The 15,702-nt window shown below is 39.3% G+C and overlaps 1 protein-coding gene across 9 annotated transcripts in view; it reads right to left on the bottom strand.

The window, feature by feature from the left end:
• Positions 1-15,318, bottom strand: part of PRUNE2 (prune homolog 2 with BCH domain) — a 137,231-nt gene extending 121,913 nt beyond the window's left edge. For all 9 annotated transcript variants that reach the window (XR_007200844.1, XM_048291053.1, XM_048291056.1 and 6 more), the window contains exon 1: positions 15,209-15,318. Coding sequence is in view for 8 of the 9 variants with exons in the window: in XM_048291053.1 (XP_048147010.1) it covers positions 15,209-15,244 (36 nt within the window). In the remaining variant the exon portion in view is untranslated. The remainder of the gene's footprint in view (positions 1-15,208) is intronic.
• Positions 15,319-15,702: the final 384 nt, after the last annotated feature.

Here is a 15,702-nt window from a genome sequence, read left to right as displayed (position 1 = left end):
TCTCTGCTCCCAGTCTGATATTCTTTTAGCTTATTATTCCTGCTTAGTTAATTGCATACATCTCAGCAGATCAGAGGACCATTACACAGTATTTTGCATAACATAAGTATTTTGCACTGAAAGAACAAATGGAGTAACTACATGTAGCTTTCTTTCCCTTATATGGGAAGCATATACTAGCCTTGTACTGCTGTTGAAAGGCTATTTGTTCAGCATTAATGGAATTAGGAAAGTCTATGAAAAATAAACAAACCATAATTCTTTCATTTCTTTTACCAGCTAAGTAGAACAATAATTTTTGTTAGCATCGGCCAAAGAGGACATGGTATAATGGCAATATAATTATATGCAGTCATATTTGAACATTTAATCCCTAGCTGTAGAGGAAGTACATACATATAAGCACCAACATATGTATTACCACTCCAGAATAAAAAAAGCATGTCATGTCATTAAAACAGACATACTGACTTAAAAGATATTTGAGATACTCTACTACAAGATATTAGTAAGCTGTTTAAATTTATAGGAACCTACAGAGGATTTATGATTTGAGACATCTATTACACACAGCAATGTATGAGAAGCAAATATTGAGAATGAGATCTACTTATAAAAATAAAAATAGATTGCTATGCCTGTCTGAGGAGAGCCACACTTGCTGAAATCAAATAAATTTTGCACTCCTGTGATTTAAAGCCCAGCCTTACAAATACCTTGTAATGATGTCCATTAATTTGGGGAACCAATATGTTAACAATTATAGTAGTTAGTATCACGATTAGCATCAAAATTAGAAGTTTAAATTGTATTTAATTTTTTCCTTAAAACAAGCCTGTAAGATATACAAATATCAACATATAGCCATGTTTTAACAAAAACATTACTTAAATTACCTGTTTTGTTATGAAGGGTATACTGTGAAGCGTTTGGGCTGTCTAATATTCTTAACGTAACATTAGCGAGAAAATCTGCAGTTCTTACTCCACTGACAGTTAGTCTGTGAAGTCAATGTGATACAAAACTATAGCTGTACTTAACAATAAGATGAAACTCAAAATGCCATTTAAAAATGCACAGCACAAGGAAAGTTCATAACACGGTTAAATGAAATCTACACCTAACTGCTCCTCATAAGGGAATTCTCTTTGCAGCATAAAATGTTGGGTTTTTAACGCTTCAGCATAAAAAACAACATTCCAGAGAAAGCAGGAGAAAATATTTAATTAATTAATTTACAAAATTACAAGAATATTTAATAATATATAACACCTCAGAGGTTCAGCATGACTTTCTTCAGAAACAATAGAAAAATCTTTTTTCCACGGATTACTCAGCAGGGGAAGATATGGGCACCAAAGATGAGAGAGAGAGGAAAACTCCTCTCTGTGTGACTGGAAACACCCTATTTTCAACTGACATTTGATTCCCTTGATTTACACTGCTCTCTGGCCTCCCAGTACAACGATCTAATTTATGCAGGTGTTTGTGTAAGAGCTAACCAGGAAAAAGACCTAGCTATTAAAGCTCAGTGGGTCTGAGCTATTTTAAACTTTATGCATGTTGATTCATATTAATTAAATGCCCTCAGAAACATTTGCAATCATGGAAAGTTGGGACACTCTGTAACAAAAGTAACCAAAAATTGCAGACAAAGAATGTAAATGTAGAGAAAATAAGTTTCCATGATTCAAGTTAAGTTTGCGAGTTTATTTAGACTTTTCACAGAATCAGAAATTAAATAGGACACTTCTGCTTTTAATAAATACAACCATTCTACTTTCACTTTTGTCTTTTGGTAGGTTTAGATCTATTAGTTGGTATGGAGGTTTGTTTTGCGGGAGGAAAAGTGTATAGGGATATTTCTGCTGGAGTTTTTTGTTGTGGTTGGAGGTTTCTTTGGTTGGTTGTTTTTTGTTTGTTAGGGGATTTTTTTGTGTATCATACTCAGTCCCTGGCCTGGACCCTGTCTTACTCAGCAATCATGCCAAATAAGGTTCCAGAATCTCCAGCAATCTATTCGTAACTTAAATGTGTCACATCATGCCCTTGTTCAAAATAGTACTTGGTGTTAACGAATAGGGATAGAATGGGGCTTGCAAGTACCCAAGTACTTCTGTAAAGACGCAGAAATGGTAAGAAAATTCCCTTGCCCTGTCTGCTACCTATTTCTACAGACTTCTGTTTATTTTTATTACAGAAGTGGTTTCTAACTCTCAGTGCAGATAACATGCTCTCCTACCACATACCAAACTGATTCACAACAAACTATCAAAAAAATGAGTTACTTTCTAAACATTCAGCAGTGTGTAAAGGAGTCCTCAAAACAAATGCTGTGGAGGGTTACTCTTCCGAAAAAAAAAGAAAAAAGGTGTATCTGAATTGGGAAGCAGGCCACTTCTGAGCTTCTCTGGACTGTCACAGATCAACAGACTATTGTGAGGGCTACATCTTTTTAATGTGAAGATAAATAGCCTTTCAGTTATAACTGTGTACAGTCTGAATGACTCCCAGTCACCTGTTCTGTCTATTGCAGCTATGTATTCTGCTGGGATCTCTGAGGGATGGAGCTTATCCTGTCCTTCCTGTTAAAAATGACAAGCCAGTTGAGACTTGAAATGCTTTCTAAAGAATCTGTGATGTTCTGAATGTATCTGTTCATTACACACTTATTAATATCCAGGCTTGGAAACACATGCAAGAGTATATCAAATTATGGCCACAAAGAAAACAGATCTATTTTAGATTTTGTAGAAAAGCTTGAAAAAAATTGTTTACCATACTTCTTTTTGTTTTAAAGGAAGAATTAAAAGCTCTTCATATTTCACAGGATCATAAAATCCTTGAATATTGCAAGCTGGAAGGTATTCATGGGACCATCAAGTCAAACTCCCTGATTCTTGCAGGACTACTCAACACCAAACCAGATGACTAAGATCATCACCCAGACTCTCCTTGAATTCTGAGAGGCTTTGACACTGTGAACACTTCCCTGAGAAGCCTGTTCCAGTGACTGACCACCCCCTCTCTCTCAGCAAAGAATCTTTTCTAATGTCCTGCCTGAACTTCCCCTGACACAGGGTCTTTCCATTTTCTTATGATCTATCACTGCTCACAAGGAGAGATCAGCAGTTTCCCCGCCACCGCCCTGTCGGGGTCTCACCTCAGCCTTCTCTTCCCTCAAGCTGAGCCAACCAAGTGACCTCAGATATTCCTTGGAAGTCTTGCCCTCAAATTTTTCCTTCACATCAAAGTGAAAATAGAGCATTAACAGTACTTTATTTCTTTAACCGTGTTTCTCAGAAAGGCAAAAGCTATAGCTTGCGATATGGGCATAAGGAAAGCCTAGTTTCCTCCTTTAGAGGTGGAAATTTACCTAAGAGGTCAGTGTTTCTAATACTTACAAAAGATTCCAACTGGACCAGTCTTATTCAATAAGGTCTCTACTCCCATCACATCAGGAATTTTCTTGCCTATCTCAATAATTTCGAGAAACAGACTTCCTAGGGTTTGTGTTTCTCTCTGTGTGTGCAAGTGACAGAGAATGTGAGTGTATAAACAAATCAACTACACAGAAGTGGTAATTTAGTAGTACGGACTAAGTGAAAAGTGCTGAGGCTGAGATGCCAGGTCAGACAACTACACTCAGTGTTTGCAGTTCCTTTCCCTTTTCCTTTTGCTAACACATACAATCTCTTCCTAAAGAATCTACATAGTCACTTGGGAAACCTTAAAATCCAAACCTGTACTTTAAAGTGAGTCCCGCATTCTCACAATGCAAGAGATCTGTAATGGAGATAGATGTTCATGCATCTGAAGCAGATGCTCACACCTTATAATGCCTGGAATTCAATCATCCTCTGAGTTTTCAAATTGGACAGAACATGTCAGACTACTATACCAGCTGCAGTTTCTGATATTGTACTGTGGTTCCAACAATTATACGAAATATAGATGGATAACCCCTTCTGATTTATGGAAGCCAAGAGTAAATTCTGCTCCTACAAACTGCTGTTAATTCAGTATCAGTAATTATTATCTGGTTGGAAGAAAAGCAACTAAATTCTAATCACTACTTAATAGGGCAACTAACTAAGTTGCTTTTGCCACAACATCATAACGTGGCACTGATTTGGGGTCTGAAAATCTGAAATATGCGACAACAAACAAATTCTAACTAGTTTAAAAGGTAAATAATTAAGCACTCAGTTAACAACGGAGGACACATGCAAACAAGCAGAACCAGAAAGATGTAGAATGTCATTTCACATCTCGTTTAGCATCTTTGCTTATTTTCCAGTGCAGCAAAATGCAGAAGCAGACAAGATAATCTGTTTTCTTTAGAAAAGACAGCATGTTGTATGGTGGAAGTGAAAGTGGCAGTTCAGAAACAATCACTTCCCAAAAGGCGAATTTATCCTAAAACACAAGATGTATGAAAGAACATATCTGTACCTCATTCGTTGGCACAGAAGGAAAAGACAAACTACAGTATCACCAGCACTAATGAAGAACCAGAGAATACTTACGCTGCAATGTTCTGGAACTGTTGAATGTTACTGAGTCTATACTAGTTTCACACACACGGTACACCCCTCTACTCTTAAATGCCACATGGCAGTATCACAGTCTGCCTGCTGAGTATTGTACTTGCTGGAAAGAAGAACGAGAAGAGAAAAAAACAGAGCAGAGAGAAAAAATAAAATAAAAATGTAAGTATCTCATTACTTCACCCTCTTTGGAAACTATAAAGTTGAGGAGAAAAGGACACAAGAAGGTAAGTCTGCCTGCTTAATGCTGTCTGCATTAAAAGAGAGCATTTTTATATTTAGTGTTCCATTTTTGCATACTGGGGCCACTCTCTTCTGTTTTACCCAGCATAAATATAAACAAGAACTCAGCATTTTCAGTCAAGCAGAGTTCATAGTCTTCATACTTACCTAAATTTAAAAACTGATCTAAAGAAATATATTTATTTTTCTTTATCAACTGGAACTTTTGTTTTACTTAGAATATGTAAATAGATGAACTTTTCAGACCATGAGATTATAACTGATTCAATTATCAGGGGGGTGGGGGGTGAGGGGGGGGAAAGTTGATGACTGCTTTCATTCTTTTTTTAAATGAAGGCTCAACACCTTGATATTGAGACAGGCTCATACCATACCACAACTATTGCACAAACTTTGCAAAACAGATCAGGCAAAATATCTCTGACCCAGCCTCAGAAATCCCTCTTCCACTGCACAAAAGGTGACAGTTAAAAACTGTGCAATGATCTTTAAAATGTGAACAAATAGCTAACATTACATTATTTAATTCATTTTCACATGTGATCTAAAACAAGGTATGAGCCAGTGTCTCTGGAAATCAAAGACTAGAATTTCAGTCTACACCACTCTCTTATCCCTGGAATGAAGGCTTTAATGCATAGTTATACCATTTCAATCTATGAAACCTTTTTTATTCTTGTTCTAGGACCATCAGTGCTGAAGTTCTAGCGTACGTCAAATTTTCAAGGAAGGGAAGGCATCCCTCACCGTAGCATGGAACTGCCTTTATGTAAGTTTATGCAATTTGCCTTTTAGGACATGCAGAAAGCAAAGAATTGTACAAAACCATCCCATACCTCTTCCTTTGATATACAAAACAAATTTTGTGTAAAAAAGTAGCCAAGTTGCAAAATTTTAAAGCTGGTTGCCGCAGCTGCGCAGCTTATCTATCATTAGCCTCTACAGCCCCATCCTGTCACAAAGAGACAAATGCACAGATTTCCTCTAGGGTGGTAGAGAAGAAATATATAATCCTTTACCACAGACCATGCCCTAGTGATACCATTCAGTCTACAAACCCCTCACAGATTGAATGAGTAATTAATCTTGAATTTTAAAAAAAAGTCTGTAATTCAGGTGAACTTGAATTACAATATTTTCGCTAGTCAAAAAATTACCACACCTACTATTTCAACTAAATCGAAAAAGGCCAAGTCTGTCTTTGCAAAAAGGGGAAATTTCATTTGTTTTCTGCACTACAGTTATTTCAATTGAATGGGTAATTGCCATTTTTATGTTAGTTAAATTTAAAAAAATTTTAAAAATCAAAGAAGCACAGAATCAAATACAAAACCATGAGGAGACTGGAAATGAAACAGGAGGTTTAAATCATATCTGGTCTTTTAACATTATAAGGCTATTCACTTCAAACACGTATAAAAGACATGCAGGAACCCAGCAGACTAACCTTTCCAAGATTTCATATAGACCTAAACACCCCCTTGCAGATACAATACTCAGGTACATCACAAAAAGCCACTTGTTCTTCTAAGTAATGTGACTGCTAAGGGTAAATCAAAAAGATTTATCTGTAAGAAAACTAAGTAAACATATATGAAACTTATGCAGACTGCATCCAGGCATTGTCAAAAAATAGTAGTTTATTCTTCCAGCAGGTTAAATCATCACTGTACTCCATCTGACTCAGCTGTAACACTGCCAGGCCTGCAAATGACTTTGACTGAATGTTAAAACCTTTTCTAAGTCAAAGAAAGGCTGCTGAATGAGTCAATTGATTATTTGCCAACTGTCTATATTTAGGACTGTCCCTCCAAGTGTTTAAAAGTTTACCATTTATCACTGCTTCAAAAAAAGTCAAATATATTCCAAACAGAGCAATTCCGCTTCTCATCAAAGGGAAGTTCTCCTCTTTCCACCTATCCCACTGCCCCCAGAACAGCATACAATGTTCACCAAGTAGAATATGCCTGTCTCAGTAGCACTCCAGATTCTAAGTCTCCACGTATTTCCAGGATTCATAAGAGCATGATAGTAGCTAAAAAACAATCTAGAGTTTTCTTCTTCCCTACCAGCTCCTCTTTGATCAGGATTTTTTAATCAGTACAATAAAAGTGCAAGGAATTATTTATGGAGAATGATAATATTTATGCTGTGTATCACAATGTAGCATAATGAGATTAACCATTAGGGAAGAGGTCACTACAGCATGATGTTAGTTAGCATGGTTAGTTAGCATCAGGGACTGCATACAGGGCCACTTCCACACAAAAGACTAAATCAAAAACCAAAACTGTGCTGATTAAAAGCAGACATGAACACAGTTATTGCTATCAAAATACAGCAAGATCAAATTTCCTAAGTAGTACAAAACAGGTAAATAATTTCTGGTACACTGCAAAATCTCACTGTGCTTTAGACAGAATTTGTTATAAGGAGGCTTAAAATTAATAAATTGCGGCTAGAAGGAAATGTACAGAAGCAGGTTATGACTGTGCAAGATGGAACTGGGCCAGTGCATTAGGTCTATTAGGTCTATTACACATTATTCAGTTACTGTCAAATGATTAAGTAAACAAGGAAGGAAAACCATCTGACGTCCTCCAGACGTCATCATTTTCTGAAATGTTCTTAATCTTTTCACTGTCCATCCTCTGTCCTTACTGTGCCACAATCTATTTGGATTTCATTAGAACAAATGATACAATACCTGTTGTTAAGGACCTGTTTATCTGTTATTGGGAGCAGACTCCCTTCTTTGCAGAAAAAGAATGTAACAGGAGTGTTACCAAGTCATTTAAATCCTAAGCCTGATCTCCATCAGGACTCCAGGTTGGCAAAGAGGACTTCTGTGCTGCTCCAGTCCTGCCCTTTTCAAACTAAAATCCCACACCTATTCCACATCTTCCCAGCATAAACACAATCACGCAGTCCAACTGAGCATGGTTAAAGCTGAGGTTTTACTCCCTCTCCTTTTATTATGCCTCTCTCTGGGAGTAACATACATCACATATATAAGGGACTAAAGAAAGTATCCGACCTACAACTCCAGCCTGTAATCCTAGCATCATATTCAGTTTAGACACACACACCTTACCTACCGCGAAGTTCTGCAGGCCTGTTCAGCTCATTAATCTTTCCTACCTAACTCAGAGCTAACACTCTGGCTATCATTACCTGATGGTTTAATCACATAAACATTATTTGGCTTCAGCAGATTTAAGCTGGCAGCTTCCACAACCACGCTGTGGAAAGTCTTCCCCTCCCAGCCTGTGGGCTCTGACTCTGCCATATTGGCTCTGCCCATAAAGATCTCTCTCTTCCGGCCCTCCTTGCTCCACTACATTCAAGAAAATGCCTCAACTACATCTTGCTACCTTTTTAAATCCTTCTCTGCTTCATCTGTCATTTCCTATTCAATAATTATGTTTTATCTTCAGACAGTCTATAACAGAGGAATAGAAAGAGTAATCAGGTCATTTCATTTTCTCTGATGTTGTCCTGTGCTTAAAGACGTTTCCAAACCTCATCAACTTTCTGGTTTAACTCCTACCCAAAACTGCCCTTTGCTAAAATGCTAACTAATAGGTTAGGAAACATAACAGCAACTATTACCACCATACTACTTCTTTGGATTTATCTACGTCCTCCAATACATCCAACAGACCCTTAGGATAGGAACTGAACCCATTTTTTAGTTAAGTATTTGCATACAATCTAGCACAACAGAATCATGACCACACTTTAATAGTTATGTGATACCCTAGTAAATATCCTACAGCACTGCACTGAAATGCCTTTAGAATTTGTGTGTAGAACAAAGTATAAAGTATGTCAGCTACAACTGCAGTTGATTCAACACCCCGAAAGTTAACCAGAATAGAATTTGGCCTAATCACGTATGATGTGCTTCACTTATCACTGCACCAGAGACTGATGAAGAGCAAGGTATGTAGGTTATTGTTTTAAAATGCTATTTCTATCATCCCAAACAATGAAAATCCATGGGGGAAAAGCCTTTTTAATTCTCATTTTCTGCCATGTTTGTAGTCTGTCAGACTTTAGTGGAACTGTAAAAGGCTATTAAATTACCCATTATATTTTCCTTACCACTACAGGTTGCTTTTTAAAGTAGTTTTACATATGTTCAGCCAATTTATATTTTATTTTGGTTTGCTTATATGCAGAAGCTTTCTCTCCCTCCTCTGGGAAACTGTTTTCCTTGCTAAGAGACCTCATTTTCTGTAAACACTTTCTTTACTAAGCCTCTGCTGACTGTTTTGCAATTTCATATTTATACCTATGTACATGAATGAATGATTCCTTCCTTTCTTTGCATTGCTTCTAGCAACCTCATAGATCCAGACTGCTCTCATGTCTCAGTGTAGCAGTAATTTAATCAAGTTTTATGTTTAGTTCATTTTTTCTCCTTGGAAATCAATTCTTTAAACAATTTTTTTATGATTCCCTGGGTTCTTTTCCCAGTTAAGAAATATTTCTGGTTATGTGGTACCCATAAGATAAGGAAGTATTCTACTTGAAACAACACCATGATGACAAAAACCAGCCCTTTCATATTATTGTAACTGCTCATAACTATGCTTTGCTTAAAAATTTATCTGAGAATTACGTTGGTGCAATGCTTATACTTTTTTTCCCTATTACTAATAAACACTGAGTCTGGTCATGTTTCTTGTACAGATTTAAGTAATAAAAGGTTAATCAGCTGTAATACTCCCATTCTGAAACCTTCTTAGGTGTATATACAACTTCTAAATCTGAGTTTTCCAACTGGAGCCAATATCATTACTCATACTCTTTAATTCTTACATAGTGTAAGTGCCTTGCTAAGTGGAGTCAAGTCCCTCGTGTGCTGCTGGATGAATGCAAAGAAGATACATGCGAGGGTAAGACTTTGATTCTTTGTATTAAAGCTTGAAAGCTTTTTTACTCCTCAGCTTGCAGAAGTTCAGTTTCTGGGAAAAGAACTTCTGCTTCACTGCTGTAATGTCTCTCACTTCCCATAAAGCCAAAACTTTATTCCAGCTCAATAAAATATTATTTTCAAAGTAACCACTGCCTACTATTGATAAGAAAACTCCAGATAGGAAAATAAGAGGCAATATGAATAAACATGTAAGTGACTCAGCTTGTTTTTAAACTGCGGTCACATAAATCTACTCAAGTCATGCCATCATCACTAACTGTTCTTTGAGCTTCTTTGCCTCAGAAACAAGCACAACATTCATTTTTCATATCTATCAAAGCAGTGCCTTAAAAGCCTTTTTTACTGTTCTCAAGGGCATCTCCCTGGTCAAGGGTCTGGCCCTCAGTCTGGAAAATGTCCAGTCACACAGTCCAATGTTTCTTTGGGCACACTTGGCTGGAGTTGTAATTCCCCGTTTGTCCAGTGTGTTACCCTGCCAGGTGTAACACTGGTGTAGCATCATGATCTCTTTTCTTGTATCAGCAAGGGATTAAAAGAACTTCAATTTTTAGAAGGTTTGGGGTTTTTTTCCCAAATACTGTTAACTGCTGAAGATGACATAGCATTTAGAAACATCATTTCCCCAGCTAATCTGCTGTTCTCTGCAGGAGGAGGACCATCTTTCAATTACTAGTTTAAAGCAGTTTGCTGCAGTATGTGGTTATCTCAGTACCATCAGCACATTAAGCCTTTCTGGGGCTCATTCTGTTCCCTGACTTCCCTGAAGCCAGCATACAAAGCATTAGGCTCTCCATTAGGCACAGACCTAAAGCCAGGGAAAAAGCATTCTCTGCCAGTCCTTGTCTCAGCATCTCCCTGAGGCAATTCTATTTTTCTTTTTTTTAAATTCTTACAGCTTCTTTCTTGACAGATGCCCTTGATTTAACTTCTCACAGTCATTCCACATCACTGCAACAGTCTGAAGCACATAAGATTACTTGAAAAATACCTAAATTTAAGTACCTTCTTCAGTACACAGTATTCCACATCTGAGAATTACTGAAGAAATAGTTCTGAATGTTTAGTTCTCTATTTAATTGACTTTAACATCTTGATAATCACTTTGATAATAATTTTGAAGTTACATCACTGAAACCTTAAACTTTTGATTTGTTTTCCTGAATAAATTATACAAAATTATGTATTCACTCATCATAATCTTCTCCAACTGGATGGAGCTTGCCTGTACCTGAAAGAGTCTAATCCAGAGAGATTAATAACATACTATACTGGTGAAAAGACAGTGTTTGTGAAGTATGACATTTCTGTACAAAATTGTTTAAAGTTCATTAAAGTTCTTGAATAATTCAGTAAGCATGCAGAGGACAAGCAAGTAAATGCTTGTATCTGGATCTTCCAAAATACTACTGAAAAGTTTCCTAGAGGCCAATAAAGAAACAAAATCACCAAAAAAAAAAGGGGTGTCATCCTTTCATGACATACTACAGAATTAAAAGTTAAGGAAAAAAGGACAGGAACAAATGGTCAGCTTTTCAATGAAGAAAAAATAACCATGAAGGATTCTCCATAAAGATATGTGCTGGGATATGTACTGTCTCTCATATCCATAAATAATAAATAATATTACTTCCAGTAGGACAGGCAGGCAAATAATGAAGTGGAAAAAGCTTCAGACAATACCAGATTATTTAGGAGGGTCAAATCTTTAACTGGCTACAGGAACTGCAGAATGGACTCATGACACTGAGGGACTAGGGAATAAAACAGTAACTGGAAATGAGAGCCAAGAAGTGCAGGCTAGGGAAAATGTGAGAAAACAACCGATCTTCATTTTTAACTGTATTGAGGTGCTGTACACTGTCAGATGAACTTTAAAATAGGTATTACTAAGCAGCAAAAACATCGTGCATGCATTTTACATGATACTCTGAAAGCATCAGAAAAATGCCTTCTGACAGTAAAACAGAATAAGTAGGATAGCAGAACCCTTACGAAAATGGAAAAAAAAAGAGAAGTCATTATACTACTGTCAGTATTTTATGCTGTCATGACTTAAACCTGACAGGTGGTTCTGGGCTCCACAGCTTTCAAACTGTTAAATAAAATCTTCAGAGTAAGGGCAGAGTGATAGAATTATGCTCCTGCATGAAGGGGCAGTAGAAAACCTTAGCTTGGAAATGTCTGAAAGAAGACAAGGAGGATATGGTAACACTTAACTAAAGACCAGAGAGAAAGTGAAATAAAAATATTCACTCAGGTAGAAGAATCATGGAACACACATTAAAATTGTCAGGCAATTTAAAGCAAACAAAGAGGGATATTGTCCCCCTCACACAAAGCACATGATAAAACTGTAAAACTCACTGTCTCAGGGATTTTGTGGAAGCCAAACCATAAAAAAACCCAAGCACATGACGTAGCCAAATGTATGGAAGATGGTTCTAGCTGTGGCTAACATGTTAGTTCAGCTGTACATTTTGATCTAAGTTTTCAGCACCTCATCAGCCTGTGTATTCCACTGTTTATAATCCCCCACTAGACAAGACAGAACAGTTTAGAAGGACCTTTGGTCTCATCTAGTCTCACCTATTCTCGCATTAGTACTAGACTTACAAAACATGGAGAAAGACCTGCAGAACTGAACCATAAATGTGACAAAACGTGAGTACAGGATTTCTTGTATCCTGACATATATTGCCTTCTAAAATTTTTCCTCCTTGGTTTTACACAGATTATACGTAACAACTTTAAAGATTCATTCTGAAAATTAATGAGGATGTTTTACAGTTGACAAGCCACAAAAGCAAAATTCATTGTTCTTTGGAAGAATAGTCTAGTTGAGACTTTAGTATTAATAGATAATACACAGAGAATTTTCCTCTCTAACAATCAATGAAGGTACACAATACAAAGTCTTAGAAAACAAAAAACAGCCATGTCCTTTGTGCAGCATACTCTGAGGCTATAATTTGCTCCATGCGGATAAACAGCCTTGATTAATGTTGTGGCTGGATCCAGACCCAAATGAATGACGAAGCACTTCCAGTAACAGGTTCCCCTGCACAGTCTGGAGCAATTGTTCCTCTGGAGAAAATTTTCCTTTATTCATTCCGAGTAGCAATCATGTAGTCAGTGCACGGTGATCTGTTTAACCTAACAGGAATATCTGTGGTGTGAAATACCAGCACTGTGAGATTGGCATCACCAGGCCTTTTACCATCTTCCACAGATATGGCTGCAGCAGCACAACACACAGCAGCTCCTTTGCCCTTAGTCATTCACCCATTTCCCTGCACAGCTTTACCTTACATCAGTGTCAAAACAAAGACTGCTCACTGTTTGGCGTCAACTCAGCCTATGGCTACCAGCTGAGAAAGATTGCCCACAAAAAACCTGACGAAGCCGAAAGGAAAACACATCATCAGCCTTTCATGTTGCAGAATGCAAATCTTGAATTTCTCTGAGTTATCCTTTTCAGGCCACTGTAGTACAAAGTAAACTGGCAAATTGCAGTCAACCTATAAGATGCATAGATCTGTTCTGACCTGAACACTCCAGTGCTCAGATGCCTCTTCTTCCCCAGCCATGCTCAGCTGACATGCCCATACAAGGACACATCAGTCAGAAAGACACTCTCTCCCCACTATACCACTCCTGGAGGGGAGACCTCCTCCAAAACATGCCTTTTCCTCCCATGATTCTGAAAGTACAAAGGGAATTCTGCAGTTCTTTTGAAAACCCACATTACAGGAATATAAAGGGATGTGCTCTTGTGGTGTGTTCAGTTGCTGTTCAGTTGCTCCCCGCTTCATCTAATTGAAACAAAAAATATTATCTGTTCTCCGTTTTTAATGGGCCTCTTCAGATTCTGGTTTTCTAGACAACTCCTTTCTGATCATCCACAGCTATTCAGAAAGATTAGTGCAATATTTGCTTTTACAGATAAACAAATTGTTTTTACTGCTCGCCATTTACTAATGGGAAGCACTATCATTGCATAATTAATGTCTATTAAGTAAGACTACCTATGATGTACTTGAGCAAAAAGTTTGTCAAAACCACCAGCATCTCCATCTCAAATTTTGCAATATATGAAATGCTAATGTGAAAAATGTATTAAGGATTTGTAAGTGCACAGTGCAGTATCTTTTAAGAGGGCTAAAAGAGTGCTTATGTGAAAACATAAGGGAAATACTTTAAAATCTCCTAAAAATGCATTGTGAAACAACTTAGTTGGCACATGACGAGAATGACACACTTCATGTTTATTTACCCTTCATATCTGCCAACACAGTTAAATATTAAGGAAGCCACCAAGGGATTAATTCTCTCATCTCTTTCTCCAGTCCTCTAAAACATTACTTAGTTCTCTGATTTCCAATAATGCATGACAAGAAGGGATAGTATAATAAATCATCTTTTACAAATCATTTTAGATACAGAACCATGTCTATCGGAGAAAGACCATCTTGGGTTCATGATTGCTCCCTCTCCAGACAGTCTTAACAGGTCTATGAAACTGGTAAAGCCCTACAAGTAGCAAGTACCCAAAAACACAGGATAAAACAAGCAGACGTGGGATAAACCCTGTAGTACTCCTATAACTGAACGCATTTCTTAGAGCAGGGATAGCTAGTGGGCATGTAGGCTACACATGAAAGGTAAGAAGTCAGTAAAACCGAGTTTTGCAGAGAAAATAAAAATGGAAAACAACTTAGCCATGTTGGCCTAAGACCATCCCAGTCTTAAAAACATCCTACTTTTGCACTGCACATAACAGGGAAAACAGCACACACTGTCTGGGGTAGACTGACAGTCACTATAAACAAAATAAATACACTGCGGTTTCAGCATAGCCCTACCAACAAGTCGTTTGAGAACAGGATCTATATACCTCTGTGATTCCTAAGACAGTATTAATTACCTATGACAACCGAGACACAGTTGTGATGCTGAACCTTGATAATCTTTGCATATTGCTCAGTTATTTAATGTCTTGCCAATCCAGACTTATTCCCAACTGCAAGTGTCATTCAGACCACAGAAGAAGTACTTCTTCAGCCACTTCACATACCATTCCCCCCCCTCTCTTCAACTATGCAACTTGATGCATCTTAAAGTCTCAAGAAATGTGCCAATAATCCCAAAACGGCATGCTGACACCCCCCACAATGCCTGTCAGATACGGGCTCGTGGGTTCCTAAAGCAGAGGGTTACTCAGCAGTTACTAGAGAGCAGCAAGATGTGAGAAGAAAACGCACCCCTAAAACACGCCGCAGCCCCAGAAGCTGCGAAGGTCACCAGCCCCATCCTCTCCCCGCCGCCCGCCCGGGAGGACGACAGCACTACCCCGAGAAGTTTCGGAGAGCACCCGCGGCCGCCGCACCCGGGGTGCGGGGGCGAGGCCGATGGCTGCAGTAACCGGCAAGTCGGCCGAAGTCCCGCGCCCGCTGCCCCCGCCGTGACTCACCAGCCTGGACTGGGCGCGCTGCAGGAACTCCTCCATGGCGCCGGCGGGCCGGCCGGGCACAGGGCAGGAGCGCGGCTGGGCTGCCCGCTCGGCGCTGCCCGCTCGGCGCTGCCCGCTCGGCGCTGCCCGCTCGGCGCTGCCCGCTCGGCGCTGCCCGCTCGGCGCCCCGGCTCCCGGCTCCCCGCGCCCCGCCCCGGCTCCCCGCTCCCCGCCCCGGCTCCCCGCTCCCCGCCGTGCTGCGGAGCGCCCGGCCCGCCCCGCCCTGCCCGCCGCGGGCGCTGACGTCAGCCCGTGCCGCAAGGGCCGGTGCGGAGCCCCGCGGAGCGGCCGCACCGCGGAAGGGCGCGGGACGCGCCTCCTGCACCGCGCGGGGCGCTGGGCCCTGGCGAGCGGCCGGTCGCTTGAGACAAGAATTCCTGAACGAAGTACAGGGCGCGCCCAGACCCGCCCGACGCAGGGGCTCAAAGCAACAGGCGCTGGTTGGTGGCTGCTGC

This window comes from Corvus hawaiiensis, chromosome Z, assembly GCF_020740725.1.
Source record: "Corvus hawaiiensis isolate bCorHaw1 chromosome Z, bCorHaw1.pri.cur, whole genome shotgun sequence".
In the NCBI taxonomy this organism is placed as follows: Eukaryota; Metazoa; Chordata; class Aves; order Passeriformes; family Corvidae; genus Corvus; species Corvus hawaiiensis.
This window is presented reverse-complemented; position numbering and strand designations above follow the sequence as displayed.